At 40.4% G+C, this 24,928-nt stretch overlaps 1 protein-coding gene across 5 annotated transcripts in view; it reads left to right on the forward strand.

Annotated features, from left to right (window-relative positions):
- Positions 1 to 24,928, forward strand: part of cacna2d2a (calcium channel, voltage-dependent, alpha 2/delta subunit 2a) — a 219,918-nt gene that overhangs the window by 151,503 nt on the left and 43,487 nt on the right. For all 5 annotated transcript variants that reach the window (XM_028001954.1, XM_028001956.1, XM_028001955.1 and 2 more), the window contains 4 exons: positions 6,334 to 6,465; positions 6,680 to 6,737; positions 21,628 to 21,678; positions 22,895 to 22,994. In XM_028001954.1, coding sequence (XP_027857755.1) covers positions 6,334 to 6,465; positions 6,680 to 6,737; positions 21,628 to 21,678; positions 22,895 to 22,994 — 341 coding nt within the window. The remainder of the gene's footprint in view (positions 1 to 6,333; positions 6,466 to 6,679; positions 6,738 to 21,627; positions 21,679 to 22,894; positions 22,995 to 24,928) is intronic.

Below are 24,928 nucleotides of genomic sequence, written 5' to 3' on the forward strand. Positions count from 1 at the left end.
CTTTAAATGTCAAGGGAGCGGCGCGCTGATGAATTACCTTTTAAAGATATCAGAGAGAAGCGCATTTCAGGTGAAAGATGAGGCCACACCGGCGCTCCTAGGCCCCGTCTGACGGGGTGAGCGTGCCCTCCCTCCACCACCACCCTGGGGAAATTTGTCTTTTTATCAACTGTCCAGAGAAGTCGCAGCATATCCTTACTGAATAAATCAAAGAGAATTAGTTTGCTGTGTTCTCTTATCTCTGATGTGCCAGTTTTTCTGCAGAGATCACCTGCAGATATGCGTTCCCGTGCGCGGATGTGTGTGTTTTGGCAGATTTGCCCCGACGCTGCGGGAGGCGGTTCAAATGTGACTGTTTTAGTTTTGGCTAGCAGCATAAACACACACGGACCTCCTTCTGGCTCTTATCAGCCGTCAGGCGCAGACTCGCACTGAAGAAAATTTAAAAGTGTTCGATACTAGCTGTGTTAGGTTAGCTGTGCGAAAGTTTTAAACCTACATTCTTTAGATTTTACTTTGCTTTTGTGTTATCTTTTAAGATAATGTGTTAACATTTCTCCAGGTTTTCAAAATATTTTTTTCTTTGCACTTTGGCTGCTTGTTGACCTTGTTTAACTTTAAGCCACTCACTAATAAATCAAGGTAATTCAAGCTTATTTTATAGCACATTTAAGCAACAAAGCAGTTCAAAATACTTTGCATCAATTTAAAAACATCATATAGTCACCAATTATGAATTATTTATGGATTAAAATATTGAATACACATCAAATGGTCAATGTTCTAGTTATGACGGGTCAAAGCAGCTCAGCGTTTCAGCTGTTTTGCAGTTTTCTGGAAGGCAGTAATAAATCTAAATTACATAGAAAGGATTTTTTTTTTTTTTGACAAATTGCCAGAAATCTTGAAAAGAAACCAATTTGGATCTTTATAAAAAGACTTGTGATAAAGTTGAAGACTTTAAGGTATATTCTCAGTTAATGCGAAATATACTAACCTATGACCAATTAAAAGATAAAACTTTTTTAGGTTGTATGTTGGGTTTTAGTTGGAGTTTTTTTTTTTACTGTTTTTGAAATTAATGATTTCTTTACCAACTGGTTAATACAATTGTAGCATTATTACAGTATAATAATAGTGTGTTAAATTATTATTTTTCCCTCAACCCTGCAAGGATAAGCAGGTATAGCTAATTGATTGATGGATATTGTATATTGTTATTGTACACATGTGTCAAACCTGAGGCCCTTGGGCCAAATCCGGCCCGCCACAGCTTTGTATGTGGTCCTCTAGATTCCAAACACTAAGTGTGCTTAAATATTATGTTATCAATCAAATCAATGCAGTTATTTTATCTGCTTACTGCCAAATTATATCAATTAGTCCCTTCAGGTTCTTGAGAAGTACCGTAGAAATTCATGCAAAATCAACATATACTTGGTTTTTTTTGTGCTAATAATTGGGAGTTTATTGCAGATTTTTCTCAAAAATTGTCAAAAACTTTATTACTTGTACTAAACAGCTGCCTCAGCTTTAATTGATGTCAGATTATAGTCCATGATCTATACAGCGAGTAATAAAGTGTTGCATTTACCTTCATAAATAAGTGCAAATATCCCAAATATTTCCAGATTAGCACCACAAACATTTTGATTTTTATTGCAAAAAATTGCAAAATGTATTACGAAATCCTAGACGGACTGAAAAGATGTTCAATAATATTATTTAATTTTAATAATTCATTGATATTTTAGAAATTTGTGAACAGGTTTAATCAATACATTCTATCACAACCGGCCTTTTAAGAGCATTGTTGACCTTGATTTGGCCCAAACGAAAATGAGTTTGACACCGCTGTTATAGTATATTGTTAGTGGTTATTTATTCAGGGTTAGATAACTCTGGGAATGTTGGTTGAATCATTTCCCCCACAAATATTTAGAGCACAGACATCACAAGTCAGAATATTTTATGCTGCAAATGTTGCTGACACTAAAAGCTTCACTAATGTCTCTCTCTAGCTCCAACCGTTTGGTTCTTCACGCCATCTGGACTCTTGGCAAATGTAAACACTGAGTTATGAGGGGTAAAGCTCTTTGACTTTCTCATTCTGGGAGTTTGCAGTGAATCACTGGCATGAATCATCAAACAGCTACAGAGACAAAACTTGAAAATACTCAAGGCAAAAAAAAAATGGTTTCATGATAAACCACCAATTGTGTTGTGTTCAATAACTTTTACAAAACATATTTGAAAATATTAGAATTTGATCAATATATTTTTGAATGTTTTATTAGATTTTTTTCAGTTGTTTGTTTTTTATAGTTTTGATTTCATGGGTAAGAAATTTCCCTTTTCCTTTCTGTAGAGCAGCCATTCACTCAAGTTGATTTTTTTGTTTCTTTCCGTCAGTCATCCGTTACCCCCTCTCTAGATTGGTCTTTAAGTTTCTGCTCACTTGTAGAGCCGTTTCTAACCTCCTCCGCTCCTCCTTTGTGCTCCTGTCTTTAAATTTGGAAGAAAAACACATCTAGGAGCTCCCCTGGGTGATGGCAGCAATTTGGCTTTCACACACTCATGTCCTCCTGATTTGGCTGTGTGTTTGTTGTTGTGTTGTTTGTTTTTGCACTCTGATAGACGGTAATAATGCCAAGCTTTTTTTAGGCGCTGCAATTTTGTAAATTTTGCACAATGGAACATGGCTTCCTGGTGGCAAAATAAGAAAATAAATTAATGATTGAGTGATTTTCCGTCTGACTATATTTTTTAAAATGTGACCTTTCAGCAGACAAGCAGAACGAGAAAATACTTGTTGCCTATTTGCTACCTTTAGACCAATGTCTCGTCAGAAACGCTGCAGTAATTGGAAGCATGGGAAAAGTGGATAATGAGCGTTTATTTGTGTAAAATTAAAACGCAGCGTTGAGAAAAGCTGGACTTGTCTGTTCTGAGGCTTATCTAGCTTTGGTTGGCTGAGTAATTAAATCAGAGGAGCGAGTGAAGTTCTCCGCAGCTCAGCGCCTCTTCTTGTTTCCTCTTTAATCAGGTGGCTATTAAACCTCTGATTGCACTCCCCGTCTTCTGACTTCAGCTTGGCGATTAAACACAGACTGAAAGCATTTGCAGTGTCTGGATGTGTGTGTGTTTGTGTGTTTCCATGTCGTGTGTTGTTGAAGGAATTTATTAGAATAGAAAAAAAAAATAACTACATGAATACAAGTGGAAGGAAAATAAGGACTGTGCAAAGTAGAAGTCAGAGACTTGAATATTGATCTGGTACTTGTGTTATTCACCACCTGTGGTGTATTATACCACTTACTGTTGAACAGGCGATGAAGGGTTTATTCTGGATGCACACGAAAAAATCTTATTTTTTTAAACTTAAATGGAATGTAGCTTGCAATTCACACAGGAATGATACTTTATAACTCTTAATGCAAAGTCCACCCCATACTAAACCAGTCCCCAGTTCAAGCTTAATCTCATATGGTTGAGATTTTTATACTGATTTATCCTGTGAGAAGAAGCGATGTTGTCTGAGAGCAGTACCTTGGAGACATAGCAAGCAGGCACTTTATGCATAGATTTAAAAGCGCGTGGCACACCAAGCCAGCTTGTAATTCTCCACAATGTTGAACAAAACTGGAGTCAGCTGACAGATTGACTCTAATTCATCAAAACTTTCCTCCCAACAGCTGTGTTACCAGAATACACACTTTTTAAATTAGCAAACCATGTAGAGTGTGTGCAAGTCTCACTTTTCTCCACATCATCAAGCTTTGTTTTACTCCTCTAGATTTAAATGAGCTACAGTAATGGAATCAGAATAATAATTCAATGATATTGTCTGTAACAACACTGAAACTTTATCAGTGTCTCAGCTGTTTGTTTTCCCGCAACATGTTGTTTCACGTCACTGTAATTCTAATAACAAGGTGGATGGATGGAAAGTTAAAATACTGATTAAAGACATTCAGATTGAAAGTGGAGTCAAATATCATTCACTGGGACCCATTTGGAAAAGCAATTCTTCTTTTGTCCCAATTGCTACTGATGGAAAACAGAAATTTAAAAATTATTGTGAAATAAACCATAATTTCACAAAAACAACTAACTCCATCCTCTTTCTGTGTTGCAACAATCAGCTGCACACTGTAAAACATTTGAAGGTGGCTTAACTTCAAAATGAAAGTCCACCTGCTGCCTTGAAAATGAAATTTAAGTTAAACAGAAATTGTTTTGGTTTTAACTCAGAAATTAAAGTTCATGAAGTTGATTTAACAAGAGACAAGTTTTCTAAACAATGTTTTTAAGTTCATTAATCTTGACTTGTGAATTTTAACTTATTGCTGCAGTTTAAACCAAATAATTATTTCACAATATGCAAGAAAAAAACTTTTAAAGAGCCACATTTCTCTATTATTTTACTCACAATACCAAGTTAAAAATAACTATTTTATTTTAGAATAATTTAAATTCTTGTTTCAAATTGAATTAACAAAATTTCTGGTCTGATGATGAATTTTATTAAACATGAAAACAAATTGTATAAAAACATTTAGTGTGAACAGGACATTATCCTCAAGCTTTAAAATAAACATTTGTCTTAATAATGCAGGAGTCAGATCAATGTAACGCACTTCCATCTCAGGATACAAAAACAAACCGCTAAGCATTCTGGGAAATAAATTCCACTCCTGTCTTTTTCTTCAGTTTTTTTAAGTGCTAACATAAAAGCTCTAGTTTATTCAACTTTTAATAAAAAGTTAACACAACTTACTGCTGTAAGTTTATCTTTCACAAACTCACACATTTAGGTTCAAGACCTAAAACTTGCTACATTTATTTGACTTAAAGAGTAGAAGACAGCAGACACAACTAAATGTGGCTGAAACGTTTTACAGTGCACATCCATCCTTCATATTCTTGTTGAAAAAGGAAAAAGTATTTTTTTTATCAAGCTAATAATAATGTGTCCAGCAGTTAAAGTGATTGTGGCTTTGAATGTTTGCCAAAAAAGTGCTTTTAAAGACTATACAAAACCAGAAAATCAAATTATGATTTATCTATGTTTCACAATTACAATATTTAAAGGTTAAAAATGTTATATTCCCTCTATAAAATGGCCACCATTGCAGGAGCACATGCAGTAATTTTACTGCTTTAAACAAACAACCACAATTTGTTACCAGACCTGCAGAAAAAAGTTGCAGTGGTCTGATGTCCGACATTCAGCAGACTTCCTCCGCATGCTGTGAGTGACGTGCAGGATGACCCTCCTTCAAGGTGACCTCCTCTGTGTGCGCCACAAAGATCAGACAGATTAGACTAATGCGGCGCTCAGATGGCCTGAGGTTCCTGCATGCATCCATCCTGATGCTCTCAACCCACTTCTGCTGGCAGAGACAAGGTTGTTCACATCAACCTTTGGCTTATTTACAGAGAAAAACCCAAAGTTTTGTTGGTTTTTATTGACCAGTGTCTTTGTAACATGTTTTAGTATTTTTTTTATTTGGGTGTTTTAACTAGATTATAACACAAAATTAGAAAAAGGAGAGAGCTAATGTACAAAAATGGGAAGGTGTAAAGATACATTTATTAAGATCAAGATGTCTGAAACAAACAACTCAGAAAATTAACTGAGCTTGTATTAGTTTGAACAAATTACTAATACCGTTATAGCATTAAAGAAATCCAATTTTCAGTCAAATTTTAAATAACTTTTTACATCAGAAATGTAAAAGAAAGTTTTAAAAAAAATGTTATGACCACTTTTATTAAATTTATTGTTCTCTGTATTTACAATACAGAAATAAACTTTTTATTGCAATTTTTTATGAATTTACAAGTTTTCCTTGTTTTTGAATGAAGTGATGAGATACTGTAATAATAACAATAATAATAATAATAATAATTAATAATAGCACATTTTAAACTAATGTTAAGTGCGTCATATTGAAACAAATTAATTAAAACATCCTAAATGACACAACAAACACAAAAAATACACCCAATCAATTAAAATACATAACAATGTAAGACAAAGTAAAATAATAAAAATACAAAATGATTCAAATACTAAAAGCCTTATTATGCAAGTAAGTTTTAATTCAAGGACTTGAATGAAGTCAATGAAGAGACCTGTCTAATATTTACTATTTTCACCAGCCTGCTTTATTCAAAATAAATAAAAAAAATTGTTTTGCATAGTTTCAGGCTTGCCTTGTAGTCTGTAACCAACTTAAATCTCAAATTACTTTGAAATGTTTTTTTAAAGCATGATTCTGTTATTTTGGGGCTTGTTATATATTTGTAATCTTCTTTCTTTTTCAGCACCTGTGATCCTGAATGAGCTCAACTGGACACAGGCTCTGGAGCGAGTCTTCATCGAAAACCGGCGCGAGGACAGCTCTCTGCGCTGGCAGGTGTTTGGCAGCGCCACGGGCGTGACGCGGTACTACCCAGGTAGGCTTCATCAGGTCAACACTCTGCCCTCTGCGTTATGGCAAGATAAAGTCTAAATGAATCCATCAGGTTCTTCGCTGCAGAATATCTTATCAGCTTTCTGTGCTAGTAGCTTGATAGAGAGAATGAAATTATGAATACTTTTTCATCTCATCTGGTGGAAAATGTCCGACAGTGAGAGGATTATTTGAACTTATTTTCTTGCTCTCTGCAGCCACTCCTTGGAGGGCGCCCAACAAGATCGACCTTTACGACGTTCGCAGAAGGCCATGGTAGGAATAAACTCCATACTTAGTAGCTTTTACCTTCCAAATTATTACAAGAAGGATCTACCGGAGATTTTATACTTGGGAATACAGTATTATACGGATGTCATGTTTTAATAACAGATTTTCTGGCACTCAATAAGAAATTGGCTCATTCAAATTCTCATAAAATGTGAAGGATATTTAAAGCTCGACTTTAATATACTGTAGCTTTGTGCTGTTGCTACTCCCAGATAACTCGTAAAGTCTTCGTCTTAAAATGAACTGAAATTCCCTAAGAAGTCTGAACTTTTTGGAAGAATGTTGAAATTGTCTTGCAGTTTAGGGAAATCATCCCAAACATTAAAACAATAATGCAAAAGTGGTGAAGATGGTGAACTCTAAAGTACTGTTGTATCATTGTGTTGAGCTTTTGTGGAGACTAAACACAATCATTCAGCAGCTCCAGATTTGGTGACTTTAAAGTTACAATATCCATTTGAAAGATCTGCTCATAAGATTACTTGATCATTATAATCTGTCTAATTATTTAGACAGCAAACACATATGAATGCCAACTTTAACTTTTTTTTTTAGTTTCAAGTTATTAAACTACATAAAAATGCAATTTAGCAAAAAAAATTCTGGTTCCTATAAAAATATGCATTTCAAGAAGTAAAATTAACCTGCATGTATAATTCTTTCAGCCAGCATGGATTAGACAATATTCTCAAATAAATCAAAACATGAGCACCCAGTTCATGCTTTTAAAAGTCACAGATGCTTTTTGTTGTAAAATCTTCAAAACCTCATAAAATATTGACTCAAATCCATGAATAAAATCCTTAAATTAATTTGACATTCTTGAATATGTACTGGATCGTATTTTGACTTCTGAAAAGAACCTGGCCATAAGATCACTTAATCATTATAATCTGCAAAACACATATGGACATGCACTTTTTTAATTCACCAATTAGTGTGTACACAAAGACAATACATAGTGACAAAAAGCAAAAACGGGTATTGATCTACAAAATAATTAACCACATAATAGAACAAGTAACATCAATAAAAGTAAACTAACCAAACAAGCAAACAAACAAGGAGGTATGCATTAAAACAAATACATTCAAAAGAAGATTGAAACACAGGAGGAGTGAAAGATTTTATAATAATGTATTTTGTAGCTTTGTTATTCCATTCTTATGTATGTTTTGTAATCTTGGGTTCAGAAATATTGTTTATTATACATATAAAAAAGCATTTTCTTGACCTGTATGTAGGTGACGACAAACAGACACATAAAGAAAATCTGGCTGGGGGAAAAAAATGAGGCCATTCACCCACTTTACCCTCTTCACACACCCACCCACGGGTTTCTGTCCACCCTTTACACTTTCAATCTACCTGCAGCTGTCACATCGGTTTTGTGGCAGCCCTGCCTGTTGCCTGGTTACAGGTTGGAGTGGAGTGGACATAATCATGACAGCGGTGTTGATTAGACCTGACCCCATTTTCCATCTCGGTCTCCGGCCGGTTTAAACTGAGTGGCTGTTTGAGGTCAGGCCAGAGAGCTTGCACTGAACAAACACACACAGGAGAAACTTTCAATAGTGTTATTATTCTTTTTATCAAGCAAATATTCAATCTGTACACTACGCTGAGCTTTGAGAAAGACTGAAAGTGGAAGAAAATTGGTGGTAATTAAATGTAAAACATTGAGTTTTAAAGGTCTGAGCAAATAGAAAACCCTGAATCTAAACGCCTTCTCTTCTAATTGAAATCGATTTATTATTTATTGTCATAAATCTCCAACTTTCTACTAAAACTAATTGTTTTCTTACAGCACATTCAAGCCATTTCAAACATGAACTCAGAACATACACTAAATGATAATCTTAATGATTATCAAACAATTAATTAATGAAGTTTCAAAGTGCTTTACATCATAAAAACACAAAAATAAAAAGTTGTAAAAACATCGTGCAATCGCAGTTAAGAAACCAGTAATATTTTATTTATTCTACATCACATTTTGTCATCAGTACACATCAAATATATTGGTCAATCTTTCAGTGATTTTTTTATCTTTATGATTATAGATTATTTAATTAAAAGTAAAGTAAAATGGTTCAACCTTTATTATCTCTTATTTTGTAAGACATCAGTGTTAAATTCATCTGCAGATGACTTTCATGCAAACAGATTATTTTATTATATCAGTTCATGTCAGACTGTGCTTGAAATTAAGTAATAAATAAATAAATCACTTAGCACTGTTTTTACAAGCATGAAACCAACAAGGCTTCCCTCTGACAACTTAATTAAGTCAACAGCAGACAAAATTCTCCTTAGTGCTGCACTGTCACTTGAGGCTTCGCCGTGAACATGCAAACTGCTGTAAACAGAAACTGCGGCGCTGAAGGACAAGTTCGAACATTAATCCTGTCTCTCATCTGTCAGCTCAAAACCCAAACTACACCGGAGCTTAATTCCTGAGTGTTGTGACCGGAGACAGGAAGAAACAATGGATGGGAAGGATGAGCGGAAGCGGCTTGTGTGACCAGGATAGGCAGAGGAAGAGGGTGATTTTCTTTTCTCTGCAAAGGGACACCTTGTCACCTCCGTGGCCTTCCATGTTTGTCACTGTCATTGTGTTGAGCTTTCCCTCATGTTGGACTCAGAGGTGCTCCTGTAAGCCTGTTGCTTAGCAACCTGTGCCAAAGCGTAGCGGAGCGGAGTAGCGGGGCGCGCGGAAGGCGGGGTCATGATGTGTCAGGTCAGGCTTGTGTGATTATAGCCTAACATGCTGCTTTCTTGACTGACATTCGCTGTGGAGGTCGAACAGTCGCTGGAACATTTGGTTGGGGTCAGGCGAGGTCATCAAATGTGTCTCTGTGATATCAGAGGAGGCCAGCATCCTTCAGAGTGACAGTGACATGAATAACACTTTCAATGTTTACATAAAACGTGAACAGATCACATGCATAAAGCATAGAAGTGGTCAGTGAAACAGTTTTACATTCCCACTTGTTGCAAAGATTGTTGCTGTTTTGACCCATCTGTTTTGGTTGAAGTTATTTTGGATTCACTGCATTCAGATTTTTTTCTCATCATGCAGCTCTGGGAAAAATTAAGAGAGCACTTAAAATGATCAGTTTATCTGATTTTACTTTTTACAGCTATATGTTTGAGTAAAATGAACATTGTTCTACTGACAAGCAAGAATTACACATTTAAAATATGAACATCTCATTGTATTAAACAAGACTTAAAATTTTGAAGTAGTTCATTTTTCATTTTAGTTTGATAGGCGTGGTTCTTCAGGAATGTTTTTATTTTATTTCTTGTTTTCAAATTCATTTTAACATTCATAATCCTCCCAGAGTCCCAAGAAGTTTTTTTTTTCTTTTTTCTGTGGTTTATGGGAACTGATGGTCTGACGGGACATCCCCATCGCTTGTCAGTCCATGACGTCTACCGCAATCTTCCCTAGCATCGCACTAAGACTGCAATAATGTTGTTTTTACGTCTACAACAGGCTGATGGAGCATTCTAATTTATATTCATTCCTATAAAAAACAGATTTGAATTTATTATTTCTTTATTTATTCGGTCCAGGGACAAAAAGGACATAGTTCACATTTACAATAAAAAGTATTCAGACAGTTTTATTTGTTTTTTTTTTTTCTTATTTACAGTTAGAGATGGATATTAGTCTGAAAAATGGAAAAACAAATCACTGATGTGGATGTAACATTGCCACAGAAATAGACAGTAAAATTGGGAAGCTTAATCTTAAAATGTATGAAATTTTGAAGTAAAACATTTAGGAGCCCTGATTAAATGTATTATTATAACTTTTAATGATGAACAACATAGAACGGTACCTCTCTTATATGTGTGAGCTCTGACAGATGTGTAAGACCTGCATATCTGTCAGATCTCATTGGTCGATTAGCAAGATACAGTAGATGCTGCAAGCAGATTGCAACAGATCTAATCACATGTTTCTGTAACATCTAGATTGATGCAGACCTGTATCTATACTCCCTTTGTCAAAGCTGCAGTCTGGTTGTAGTCTGGTTGGCATGGAGGAAGCTGTTACTGTTTGTTGGATCGTAAATTTGTGGCTTTAACTGGTTCCAGTCGACAGCTTCTTGTCTGACCAGGGTGGCTTTAAAAAATGAAAAACCATCCAGCAGATTTTTCCCCCTCCCCTCTTCCAGCAGCTCCCTCAAGAAAATTAATGATCCAGTCATTGCATTTAATCGTCACCAATTACAATGACATTAAATATTAACATTATTCATTGTTATGACTATTCTTCTCATCAAAGGAAGCAAAGCAGAGGGTAAGGTGAGGCAGAGGAAAGAGAAAGGGAAAATAGAAAGAGGAATAACAAGAGAAAAGGCATGGAGTCCTGTTAGCCAAGCGTTGCAAAGATCCCATTACCTCCCAGGTTCACAACAGCATGTAGGCTATATCACATATTGATTTCTTCAAAAAGTCAATCTGACCTCGTCACAAATATTATGACTGCTGGTCAGTCCCTGAAGCTGAGGCTCCCTAAAACACTATTCCCAATATCCCGAGCCCGGAGCCTTGCCTCCTCCTTTCATTCTTTTTTTTCACCCCACTTCAGGTGGACGCTGAGTCAGAGGACATCGCTGTTGTTGCTGAAGGTGACACAAGGTTTAAGAGTTTTACCACAAGATGAAAGTGCATCAAGGGCTGCAATTGTCTGTGAACGGGTTGCATGAGAAATACTCAAACAGCAGAAATGTTGAAAGAGAGAACATTTTGCACATTCCTCGACACACAAAAATACAGAAATTTAAACGGTGGCAGCAACGCTTCCAGTAATCAACACAAAGTTGAATAAATAAGCAGCAGACAACATCTCTGTCTCCTGCAGGCTCGCTGGGAACTGTCCCCCTATATTTTTATCTTAATTCAATCTCAATTCGCCTTGCACATCCACAGGAGCACTAAGAGAGCAGCAGTCCATAAAATAATAAGCCCATCAGCACAACACAAATTCACACACTCGCTCTCTCACTGCGCTCTATACAGTCTCCCCATTATTTTGTGCTTACTGTCCTCACATCTTTTGTAAATGATGAATTAATGTCAAAGCATGCTCACCATGTGCACACCCATGATTACCAGTAAAAATCACCACAATTCATATCAACAGTAAACTTCACTATAAAACATGGCCCAACCATCCCATGCATCTGTTGCATGTTTCTAAAAATGCTTTAGATTATTCCCGCCGTTTAAATGTAACGCTCAACACTTTGCACAATGGGTCAGGGTGCATAAACACAATCTCCTGCGAGAGAGTCGGCCCCCCCAGCGCAGTTAATGTATTGATTGTACAGCGCGGGGCTGTGATAAAACTATTTCATGAATTCCAATGAGACTCTTTTACCTGACTGTTACAAAAGCAGCGAACTGCAATCACCGCAACGCAGAATATGTTGTTGTGTTCATCGCTTGTATATTGCATTTCTTTTAGATTTATTTTGGTGGAGGTTCGGGGGGCGTTGCAAAGGAGGGGGTGGCTGTGAATGTAGCCGCTTTAATCTCGTCTCTCTTGGAGCGATACCTTATTCTGCCTTCAGTGTAAAGAGCACACGTTGGCTGCATGCGTGTACCAGGCCTTATCTAGATCAGAGATGTTGTCACAAACAGATCTGTTATGTTGGGAGCCCTTTTATATTACAAAATGTGTGATATATTTTAGAGTTTGTTAGTATTTTATGGTTATACAAGCTGATGATGCAGATATGTGAGGAGTTGGGCTTTATATCAGCTTTTTTTCCCAACATTTTTAATGAAGGATTTCCCTGTCTAAGTACATAATTTAGCTATTATTACCAAAATAATGTAAGCAGTTGGAAAATAATGCAAAAATCCTTCCTATTGATGATTTCTGTGAAAGTGTGGTAGCCCTTGGCTAGAGAAAGTCTTGCTGTGTTCATTTTTCCATCATATGTCTTAAAATAAAACAGATATATAACAAATAGTCTTAGGGTTCATTCCATCTAGATAAAAATGTGCTGATATCTCCACCATATACAAGGCTTGGAAAAAGGAGCAGCAATGGAAGAAATCTGTTGGGGAGCCAATACTTCTGGATGACATCACAAGCCAACATTAAATATCTGGCCATGAATTTTTAAAACAATGTAAATGCAATGCAGATTGTAAAATCTGAAATGCATTTACATTCTGCTGCATCTGGATTGTGATTTTACTAGACATAGGCTGGGGCTGGACAATAAATCAATAACAATATACAACATGATATATATGTTTTGGTGCTCTCTGCCTTGTTTGTTTTTATGTCTAAATACAGTGTCAACAAGCTGTTACACCTGTGCAGAGCTCCTAAACAATAGATCTTCTGCCTCCACTGATTTACTGCCTATGTTTTTAGCATCTACGGCAGATTCAGCGTATCTCTTGACTAAAAGAGTTAGGGGTTCTTGTGTGGCTTTGCAGACAGGGACCACGGACACCTTTACCTGGGATTTTTCTCTTCACTCACATAAATACATATTTTCTTTTTCATATTCATATTTTATTTCAGTATTTATTTTTGCATCAATACATCAAAACAATTTACGAGCCTGCGAACTTGTTTACTGGCAATGGCAATAAATCTGATTCTGATTATGATAGACACATGATCGAGATCAATAGAGTACACATCTGATAGAATATGCAACATTCAGTAAGAATATTCACTGAATTCTGATCCAGTACCACACAGCATCCTGGGAAATGTAGGCAAAGGAAAGGCTTTAGCTGCTCAACTGTGAGCTAATCAATTTTTGATTAGCTCACTCTTTGGTTACCTAGCAACAATCTGCCGGGTAACAAGAACGTTCAAGTTCACCCCTTTCAAGTTTCAAGTTTGGTTACCTAGCAACAACATGCTGAGTAACTTGAGCAGCAGCAGTTTAAGGTTTCACTACTTTGTCTCATAACTTCCTAAAAATAAACAACGGTGTGAAGTGAAAACTGTGGATTAAACAGGAAAGGTTACACCACCAGTTATCTGTATTTCAGATATAGAAAAAACAGTAATAGTAAATCAATGGTTATCAATATGAACTGATATAAAATGCTGATATTGTGATACATTTTTCAGCCATATTGGCCAGCCATAACCGTAATGTAGGCTGATGGTGCTACAGGAAATCTGTCTTTATCTCAGTAAAACATTTCCACAGTTGTGGTCTTTTGAAAGCAAGTAAAAGATTTTGATGCAAAGTCAAATTTAATTCAAATTCAAAAATACTTTATTGATCCCAAAAGAAAATTAAATGTTCTTCTAACTCATTAATTCAAAGTGTTCAAAGAGTTTTTGTAGATAGTGATGGCTGTTGGCAGGAAAGAGCTCTTGTAGCGGTCTGTATTGCAGTGAATTTAAGAAAGCCTTTGACTGAAGACACTCTGTTTTCCCAAGACAGTTTCATGAAAAGGATGGTCAGAGTTGCCCATAATTTCGTTGAGCTTATGAAGAGTCCTTCTTTGCATCTATGGCTTGCTGCATCTGCCTTTCGGTAAACATACTATTAGGATTAAATTAATCCACCTGATTGACAGGAATACTGCAAAAACTGAATGATGCTGTTAACTACTTATTTATTATAAGCTGGATTCATCAGTTAGCTCACTGAAGACGTGACTTGTGGTTTTCAGTAAGGATTACTCTAAAAACAAAAAATCACTGGAGGTGTACCATGACTCAACTTGTAATTAGCGTGTTATGTCAACCTAAATCTTGATCCAAGATTTTTTATAATGAACTGTGGCACTGATATAAAGTCTCAGATGGCAGTTGTTTATCTTCTCTAATTGGCGCATCAGAATAAACAGGAGCTGACACATCATTATGTGAAATACAGTGGCCATGTCTGATACAGGATACTGCTCTTGATGGCTCACTGGCAGTGATGAGTTGTTCTTTATAACCTTTAGTGGATGGTAAAAAGCTGAAAGGCTGGGTCCACTGCCTGCCTGCGGGCTCGGTTCAGCACCAGCCAGGCCCATCTGCTTGTCACCTGGCCTTGGCATGCAGGAGACCGGGTAATGACAGGGAAAGAATGGCTTCAGTGGGCAGGAGCCGAGAGGTAATTACGGACTGGAATCCATGCAGAAACGACACATCTGGATCAGAGAGTCAAAAATGTGGTGTATTATACCCAGATACCAGCCTCAGTTCATGATTTTTATCCGTCAGAAGTGTGATATTGGGTCTGTAGACTGAAAATCCTTGATTCTATATCCCACTTTCTCTGATCTTGATGTTCTCCTGCTCAGAGGCAGAGACAAAATTCAGTCGCACTTCAGGCGACGAATTAAAAAAAAGAAAACTGGGGACGTTGCCGATATGCCAGGCCAATCTGTGTGGAAGATCAGCCATGGCAGCACTATATAGCTTTGACTCAGGCGTTACTCTTCCTTACTCCATAACAGCTCACACATTTCTCTTAAACCCTATTACCACTGATCAATGCTGCCTCTTTCACAGCTGCAGAGAAATGATCTGCTTGAAAGTAATATCTCCTCAGCATATTTTAGGGGTGCAGCCTGCATAGTTCTTCAGTCTGATATTTTTGCATTGGTGGAGATGAAGATGACCTGTAATGACATGGTAATGAAAGCCTGCAATGCCTTATAATTAACATTTAACCCCCTAGAAAATAAGTTGAATTCCCATTAAACTATCATTCTCCTCGATGAGAAGTAGACTGACCAAGGAAGTTAATGAAATCTCGCAGTTGGTCTGCGAGCATCAGCTGTTGCCAAATGACCCTCCTTTAATCTCCAGACGAGGTGAATCTGTTTGGGAGCCTCGGGGAGTTGAGACGTGTGCCTCATTCTGACCGAGCTTTCCGTCCCGCATCGATGATCGCTTTCACAAATTCAGTCTGCTAAAAAGAAAGCGGCCCCCGCAGTGTGGAGTCTCAGGTCCTTCCTCCACCCTCTCCCTCACTGCCTTGAATTAAGATTTCAGTAATTAAATTGATAAAAGTCATGCACGTCTATATGCCTCATGGTTCCAGACCTGATTTCTGTCGCCACACAGAAGTGGAAAGCTCTGGAAGTTCTACCTTTGATGTAGCATCCTTTATTATTGAAAATAATTGGATTCTCACTCCTCCATCTTCCTCCCTCTCTCCATCTCCCTCTTATGTACACACACATATATTTTGCCTATATTCACTACCAGCTGAGCTCAATTATTGACCTCATATGAAGCAGCCCCTGTTTCTCCTGAGATTTCCACTTAAGCCTTTCACCAAAGCAGTTCGAGCAGACCAGGCAATGAGAAGTCAACACAGGTCAGGGGTCACTCAGCAGTTTAGAGTGGTGCCTACTGGGGCTCCGTCGCTCAAACCTTCATATCAGCCTGGCCGAGCGAGCAAAAAGAGCCTCTTTGGCCCGCGGGCAGCTGGCTTCCCTCCGCACTCAGCAGAACGGCCGATAATCAGCAGAAAGAGACCCCTGATGATTGCTCTGGCTCTGCCTAAGACGGCTGCTAACTGCTTGCCTGCTCATTCCTCAGAATGTCAAACTAATACTCACATCTGAGACAACCCTCCCCTCCGCCATCAAGCTGCAGAAAAGCCCTGGCTGTCCATCCATCTTAGCTCTCTTTGTATCGCTGGCAAATGTGAATTTAATTGCCACTGGAAGAGACTGAAGGCATTTCTGATTTCCCTCTGTATGTCATCCCCTATCAACAATGTTCAGATGTTACATACGCCGGCTAGTTCATTACCGTCTCTGTCCGGTGAGCTTACACACATCGTTGGGAAGGTGCTTCGTATAACAATCTGAAGCAGCAACAGGGCCGTCGCCAGACTCGATAATGTATTTGACATCCAGCTGAAGAGCCGACGAGGGAACAGAACGTCCATCCATCCATCCATCCATCTTCTTCCGCTTATCCGAGGTCGGGTCGCGGGGGTAGCAGCTTCAGAAGGGAGGCCCAGACTTCCCTCTCCCCAGCCACTTCTTCCAGCTCCTCCGGGGGAATCCCGAGGCGTTCCCAGGCCAGCCGAGAGACATAGTCCCTCCAGCGTGTCCTGGGTCTTCCCCGGGGCCTCCTCCCGGTGGGACGTGCCCGGAACACCTCACCAGGGAGGCGTCCAGGAGGCATCCTGACCAGATGCCCAAGCCACCTCAACTGGCTCCTCTCGATGTGAAGGAGCAGCGGCTCTACTCTGAGTCCCTCCCGGATGACTGAGCTTCTCACCCTATCTCTAAGGGAGAGCCCAGCCACCCTACGGAGAAAACCCATTTCGGCCGCTTGTATCCGCGATGTCGTTCTTTCGGTCATGACCCAAAGCTCATGACCATAGATGAGGGTGGGAACGTAGATCGACCGGTAAATCGAGAGCTTCGCTTTTTGGCTCAGCTCTCTCTTCACCACGACGGACCGGTACAGCGCCCGCTTGACAGCAGACGCTGCGCCAATCCGCCTGTCGATCTCCCGCTCCCTTCTTCCCCCATTCGTGAACAAGATCCCGAGATACTTAAACTCCTCCACTTGGGGCAGGACACCCCCCCTGACCCGGAGAAGGCACTCTACCCTTTTCCGGCTCAAGACCATGGCCTCGGATTTGGAGGCACTGATCCCCATCCCGGCCGCTTCACACTCGGCTGCGAACCGATCCAGCGAGAGCTGCAGATCACGATCTGATGAAGCCAAAAGGACCACATCGTCTGCGAAAAGCAGAGATGAGATCCTGAGGCCACCAAATCGGATCCCCTCAACACCTTGGCTGCGCCTAGAAATTCTGTCCATGAAAGTGATGAACAGAATCGGTGACAAAGGGCAGCCCTGGCGGAGTCCAACTCTCACCGGAAACGAGCCCGACTTACTGCCGGCAATGCGGACCAGACTCTGACACCGGTCATACAGGGACCTGACAGCCCGTATCAAAGGGCCCGGTACCCCATACTCCCGGAGAACCCCCCACAGGGCTCCCCGAGGGACACGGTCGAACGCCTTCTCCAAGTCCACAAAACACATGTAGACTGGTTGGGCGAACTCCCATGCACCCTCCAGGACCCTGCTGAGGGTGTAGAGCTGGTCCAGTGTTCCACGACCAGGACGAAAACCACACTGCTCTTCCTGAATCCGAGGTTCGACTATCCGACGGACCCTCCTCTCCAGGACCCCTGAATAGACCTTGCCAGGGAGGCTTAAGAGTGTGACCCCTCTATAATTGGAGCACACCCTCCGGTCCCCCTTTTTGAACAGGGGGACCACCACCCCAGTCTGCCAATCCAGGGGAACTGCCCCCGATGTCCATGCGATATTGCAGAGTCGCGTCAACCAACACAACCCTACAACATCCAGAGCCTTAAGGAACTCCGGGCGGATCTCATCCACCCCCGGGGCCTTGCCACCGAGGAGCTTTTTAACCACCTCGGCGACCTCGCCCCCAGAGATTGGAGAGCCCAACCCAGAGTCCCCAGGCTCCGCTTCCTCAGTGGAAGGCATGTTGGTGGGATTGAGGAGGTCTTCGAAGTACTCTGCCCACCGGCCCACAACGTCCCGAGTAGAGGTCAGCAGCACACCATCCCCACTATAAACAGTGTTGGTGCTGCACCGCTTCCCCCCCCTGAGACGCCGGATGGTGGACCAGAATCGCCTCGAAGCCGTGCGGAAGTCTTTCTCCATGGCCTCTCCAAACTCCTCCCACACCCGAGTTTTTGCCTCAGCAACCGCCCGAGCCGCATGCCGCTTCGCCTGCCGGTACCCATCAGCTGCTTCCGGAGTCCCACAGGCCAAAAAGGCTCAATAGGACTCCTTCTTCAGCCTGACGGCATCCCTCACCGAAGGTGTCCACCAACGGGTTCGAGGGTTGCCGCCGCGACAGGCACCGACAACCTTGCGGCCACAGCTCCGATCGGCCGCCTCGACAATGGAGGCACGGAACACGGTCCACTCAGACTCCATGTCCCCCACCTCCCCCGGGACGTGTTCGAAGTTTTGCCGGAGATGGGAGTTAAAGCTCCGTCTCACAGGGGATTCCGCCAGACGTTCCCAGCAGACCCTCACAACACGTTTGGGCCTGCCAGGTCTGACCGGCTTTCGCCCCCGCCACCGGAGCCAACTCACCACCAGGTAGTGGTCAGTGGACAGCTCCGCACCTCTCTTCACCCGAGTGTCCAAGACATACGGCCGCAGATCCGATGAAACGATGACAAAGTCGATCATCGAACTGCGGCCTAGGGTGTCCTGGTGCCAAGTGCACATATGGACACCCTTATGCTTGAACATGGTGTTCGTTATGGACAATCCATGGCGAGCACAGAAGTCCAGCAACAGAACACCGCTCGAGTTCAGGTCGGGTGGGCCGTTCCTCCCAACCACGCCCCTCCAGGTCTCACTGTCGTTGCCCACGTGAGCGTTGAAGTCCCCCAGCAGAACAAGGGAGTCCCCAGGAGGAGCACTCTCCAGTACCCCCTCTAAGGACTCCAAAAAGGGTGGGTAATCTGAACTGTCGTTCGGCCCGTAAGCACAAACGACAGTCAGAACCCGTCCCCCCACCCGTAGGCGGAGGGATGCTACCCTCTCGTTCACCGGGGTAAACCCCAACGTACAGGCGCCGAGATGGGGAGCAACAAGTATGCCCACTCCTGCCCGACGTCTCTCTCCCTGGGCAACTCCAGAGTGGAAGTATGTCCAGCCCCTCTCAAGGAGACTGGTTCCAGAACCAGAGCCATGCGTCGAGGTGAGACCGACTATTTCTAGCCGGAACCTCTCGACCTCACGCACTAGCTCCGGCTCCTTCCCCACCAGAGAGGTGACATTCCACGTCCCAAGAGCCCGTTTCTGCAACCGAGGATCGGACCGCCAGGGTCCCCTCCCTTGGCCGCCACCCATCACACAGTGCACCCGACCCCTTTGGCCCCTCCCACGGGTGGTGGGCCCATGGGAGGGGGGGCCCATGTTTCCTCTTCGGGCTGAGCCCGGCCGGGCTCCATGGGTAAAAGCCCGGCCACCAGACGCTCGCCATCGTGCCCCCCCTCCAGGCCTGGCTCCAGAGTGGGGCCCCGGTGACCCGCGTCCGGGCGAGGGAACACCAAGTCCAAGGTTTTCCTTCATCATTGGGGTCTTCGGGCTGCACTTTGTCTGGTCCCTCACCTAGGACCTGTCTGCCTTGGGTGACCCTACCAGGGGCATGAAGCCCCAGACAGCATAGCTCCTAGGATCATTGGGGCACTCAAACCCCTCCACCACGATAAGGTGGCAGCCCATGGAGGAGGGAACAGAACGTCAGATACCTTATTTTACTGACATTACTCGGGTCAACTTGGGCTTTCCGCCGCTCAGGTCAGCTCTAGTTTGGCTGTTCCTTGACAAGTAAATTTTAGCTGAGTGGATAGAGAGCATGAGGTTTTAGTAGTTTCCCAGTTACAAATAAAAGGTGCAAAGAGGGACTTTAGTCTTGCAGGTGTTGTCTATGAAAGTCCTAAACATGTTTAAAAAAAAATGTTTTCAATGGGTAACGCACCAGAAAGTTGGCTTTTGGCATTCCTTTTGAGAAAATTCACTTAATCTAGGGGTACACCAATAAATTGACCCTGTTTCCTTAATTTTGGGAGATCGGTGATTGGACGATACTTAGATTTGAAGTCGATCTTATCTAATGATCTCATCTCCCTCAGTGAAAGTCTAAAAATCAACTACTGTCCTGTTTTGCTTTCCTATGGGAGAAGTTTGACTGACAGAACCAGCCAAACGTTTATGCCTGCATGTTTTCAGTTAACAATAGTCACCCTGCTGTTACAAAATCAGCAACTTTCTTGCTGTATTCAGCAACATTTCAGACAAAAACATTTGGTATTGGCCAAAAGTAGAATCGACAGGTCAGGCTTTTTAAAGACCTGGTCTGGGAGCAGAGTCAGGTATTATGCTGCATTCACACCAGCATAATGTGTGCTGGTTTTGCGCATCTGGTTTAGAAGTCACGGCACGACTTGAAGAGCTAAGCGTGTCAGACAAATAGGCCGGCAACGGAAAACAATGGCTAGAGCAATTTGTAGCGTCTGACGCCTTTGTCGCGCCTCCACGTAGACTTTGAATGTAAACCAGACGTGTGAAACACTAAGTGCAGAGCAAAATGTCAAGTGCACAAGTGAAAAAGTTCAAATAGTATGAATAGCTTTGCAAGGCACCGTATATAAAAGTTACACTAACAATCCCCCTGTCTTTTAATTAGCATCAGAAAAAGGAAGTGTTATTCTACCCTTAAATAAATGTGACTTTGTGTAAAGTTTCCCTGAATTTTCTTCTGTCATTATTGCCAAAATAGAAAACAAATCTATATAAGCAGCTTTTAAGATTGCTGTTTAGTGTAATACCATCTAAAAATATCTAAGACATTGAACACATTCAGCCTTTGTTTAAAGAGATGATTGCACTTTTAACAGTATAATAACACTGATAATATGGTGTTAAAGATGTGTTTGTTGGGCCCATTACAATGACCATCTCCACATTTGTTTGGAGGCTTTTACAGTTCACTGCAGGCTATTGTGCCAGATGTGTTGCTACATGCTGAAACCATCAACTGGTAATTACTCCGGCTTATGCAACAATTATTCAGACCAGGCTCTGGTATTCACTGAAGAGGACTATCTGCATTGAAGTCAGCCAACAGCGGCTGTAGCCAACACTGAAGTATATAACAACGTATTAACTCTTCTAAGCACATAAGCCTTTTCACTATTCTGTAGCTTAAGTGGGCTCAGCTATGGCTGCTTCGTACTATTATGACTGGGCTCATTGTGACTCTGGCCTCTTTCTTCAGTGCAATTTTCAGAGATTATGGGAACGAATTAAAGCCCTTTCTTTGCCTCTTTTGTGCAGGTATATCCAAGGTGCATCGTCTCCAAAGGACATGGTCATCATTGTAGATGTGTAAGTATTTCGCTTTTCTCTCACCTTGTCCCTGGATCCAGCAGAGATTATCGCCTTCAAAGGACACCAGTGCCACCTGTTGGTCTGAGGGGAGGCGAAAGTTTAAGACGATGATTACTTCTTATCCTCTGACCTTTAAGCCTTACATCCTGATTTACTGGTTCAGGTAAATCTTCAAGATGTGGGAGAGAAAAGTGACATTGGACAACTTAAGAACCAGAGGACTTAAATATGCAAGCTGAATGTGACTTATGATGAGAAAAGTAGTTATTAAAGTCTTTTTTTTCCTCACTCAAACAAATTCATATTTCTTTCTTTCACATTTATTTCTTTATGGATAATTGTCTAGCATTAAATTATATTATGAGCCTTAAAAAATGTGGTGACTATCTAAAAATAGCCTGCTTTGCTGCCATAAAAGAGATTGATTTCTAAATTATAATATTTTTGAAAATTTAACACATAAATATTCTACGTAATTGTCCTTTATTTTGTACTTATAATTTGTCCATTTTAGTCATAGTAGTAGATTTATATGTACAGCTCTGGAAAAATTAAAGACACCATTGCACTGAACCCCATTGAAAACCTCCTGGTTTTTCCACCAAATGTTGATTTCTGAACTCTTCCTGAGCTAAAACATTATTATTGTTGTTTCTAAATGAATATGAACTTGTTTTTTGAGGTCTGAAAGCACTGCATCTTTTTTGTTATTTTGGCCATTTCTCATTTAAATACAAACTTTTTGGTTGAAGTTTCAGAGACATGTGGTCAGTAGTTCATAGAATAAAAGAACAATGTTCATTTTAATCCAACATATACCTATAAAATGTAAAATCAGGGAAACTGATCATTTTTAGTGGTCTCTTATTTTTTCCAGAGCTGTATATACTGTATATGTATATTATATAATATGAGAGAAATAATAATTATGAACATATGTGGACAAATCTACTACTTATCATCTCACTTCTTTTATCAACTCACTACAGTTTAATTGGGATTAATTTACCAAGATTTTTTTAGTTTATCTTATTCTACATCTTATCCTTTATTTGCATCCTCATCATCAACTCATTAAAGAACAAAAACTGGATCATGGGGGGAATTAGATGCAAATGATAGTTAAGTTCCAACTTATAATTTCTAAAACAAGAAAACTAATTTTGATATTTCTGCATGTTTCTGAGCATCGTTGTTTCTTTGCTGTCTGCAGGAGCGGCAGTGTCAGCGGACTCACTCTAAAGCTCATGAAAACCTCCGTCATAAAGATGCTTGACACGCTATCAGACGATGACTATGTCAATGTGGCGAAGGTACGTCAAAGCTGTAAAATCATTATTTGCAATTATTATAATGACTCACTACTGCAAGTGATATTACTGCCAGTATTTGCAGTTTTTATTTGGCGGTTTCTAATTAAGCTGGGAGTCATTAGGCGCAGCGGTGGGCTCATTCTGTCCCCTGTTGTTTATTTGCGGTGGAAACCACATCTCTCCTCTATTGCTCTTCCTACATTTATGTCCATATAGGATTGTGTCCATCTGTGTCTTTCTGATCACCAGGTTTTCTATTACTAGAACTAATATGTGTGGGAATATGATTGCTATTCTATTCTGCAGGGCAGATAACACACAAAATTTGCTTTCTGCAGTGCAAACACCCACACACACACACAGACTCACACACACTCCCTCACCCCTACACATCTGCTTGCTTGGTGTGGTGCTTCTGTTTGTCGACTCTCTTCGGTAATCCTTCATAATCCATTGCTTTTAGCCACTGTATGGCCCTAAATCCCATCTCCAAGAGCAAGAAATGAGCATGCTAATCTGGGTGGGAACGCATCTGATTTTCACCACTGTGAAGGAAGTGAGGGTTTACACAAGCCTGCTGCGAATTATTTGCACAATGCAAAACGCATTAATGACATGAGAATTTAGCCAAAAATTAACACCAAACACTGTCTTCTGCATCTCCGTTTTTCAGGACTTTAAAGACATTACTTCTGACACCATTTTAGATACAACAATAATTGTTTTTCTGTAAGTTTGGGCTCCTGAACAGGCAGGTTTGGATAAGTATGGAACTTATTTGTATTTCCAAACTTAATTTTCTGTTAATAAATATTATCTTCTTTCTTTCAGCTTCTGTCTTTCCTAATTTATTTCTGTCCTTCCTTTCTTCTCTTTCATCACATCTTATTGCTTTTCATTCCTGTTCTTGCCTTTCATTCTTTCCTTCTGTTCTTCCTTCATCATTCCTTCTTTGCAACCTTCTCTCCTACTTTTCATATCCTATACACTGCCACAGTGTCCTTCCTCCTTTCCTTCCTTTTGTGAGTTATTCCCTACTTCTTTGTGCCTCTCCTTTCTTTACTAAATACCTCTTTCTATTTTCCTCCCTTGTGTCACAGCTCTTTCTCTTCAGTCCTTTTTTCCTTCATTTTTTTCATCTTACTCCATCTTCTTTCCTTTCCTTACTCCATTTCTTTTTGTCCAACTTCTGTTCCTCCTATCCTCCTTCCATCTTTGCTCCCTTTACTCCCTACTTGTGTCTTTTTTCTTTTTCTGTGGTTAACATTTTTCCATTCTTTCCCTGTGTCATTTTTTCTTTTTTTGCATCCTCATTTATTTCTTTCCTTCTGTCTTAATCTCTGTCCTCGCTTTCTTATTTTATCCTTTGATTTTTCCTTTTGTTCTTCCTTTCTTCCTGGCTGCCTCTGTGTTCAACATTCTTCCATCTTCTTCCTTGTCTCCTACTTTCATTTGTTCTGTTATTTCTGTCCTCCTTTTTGTAACTTCCTTCCTTCGTTCCTCATGTCCTCATTCCTTGCACCCTATTTCCTTCCTTCCATCATTTATTATTGAATTTTTCCTTCCTTCCTTCTTTCTTTCTTTCTTTCTTTCTTTCTTTCTTTCTTTCTTTCTTTCTTTCTTTCTTTCTTTCTTTCTTTCTTTCTTTCTTTCTTTCCTTCCTTCCTTCCTTCCTTCCTTCCTTCCTTCCTTCCTTCCTTCCTTCCTTCCTTCCTTCCTTCCTTCCTTCCTTCCTTCCTTCCTTCCTTCCTTCCTTCCTTCCTTCCTTCCTTCCTTCCTTCCTTCCTTCCTTCTATTTGGCTCTTTTATACTACTATTTCTACCACTATAATATTTGCTATTTTTCAATAATATAATAGTTAATTTTAGTAATTTATAGCTTAAAATCAGCTTTTAAAAACTGAAACTAGAAAATTATTAAATGTTTAACTTTT

Source organism: Xiphophorus couchianus, chromosome 20 (genome assembly GCF_001444195.1).
Source record: "Xiphophorus couchianus chromosome 20, X_couchianus-1.0, whole genome shotgun sequence".
NCBI lineage: Eukaryota > Metazoa > Chordata > Actinopteri > Cyprinodontiformes > Poeciliidae > Xiphophorus > Xiphophorus couchianus.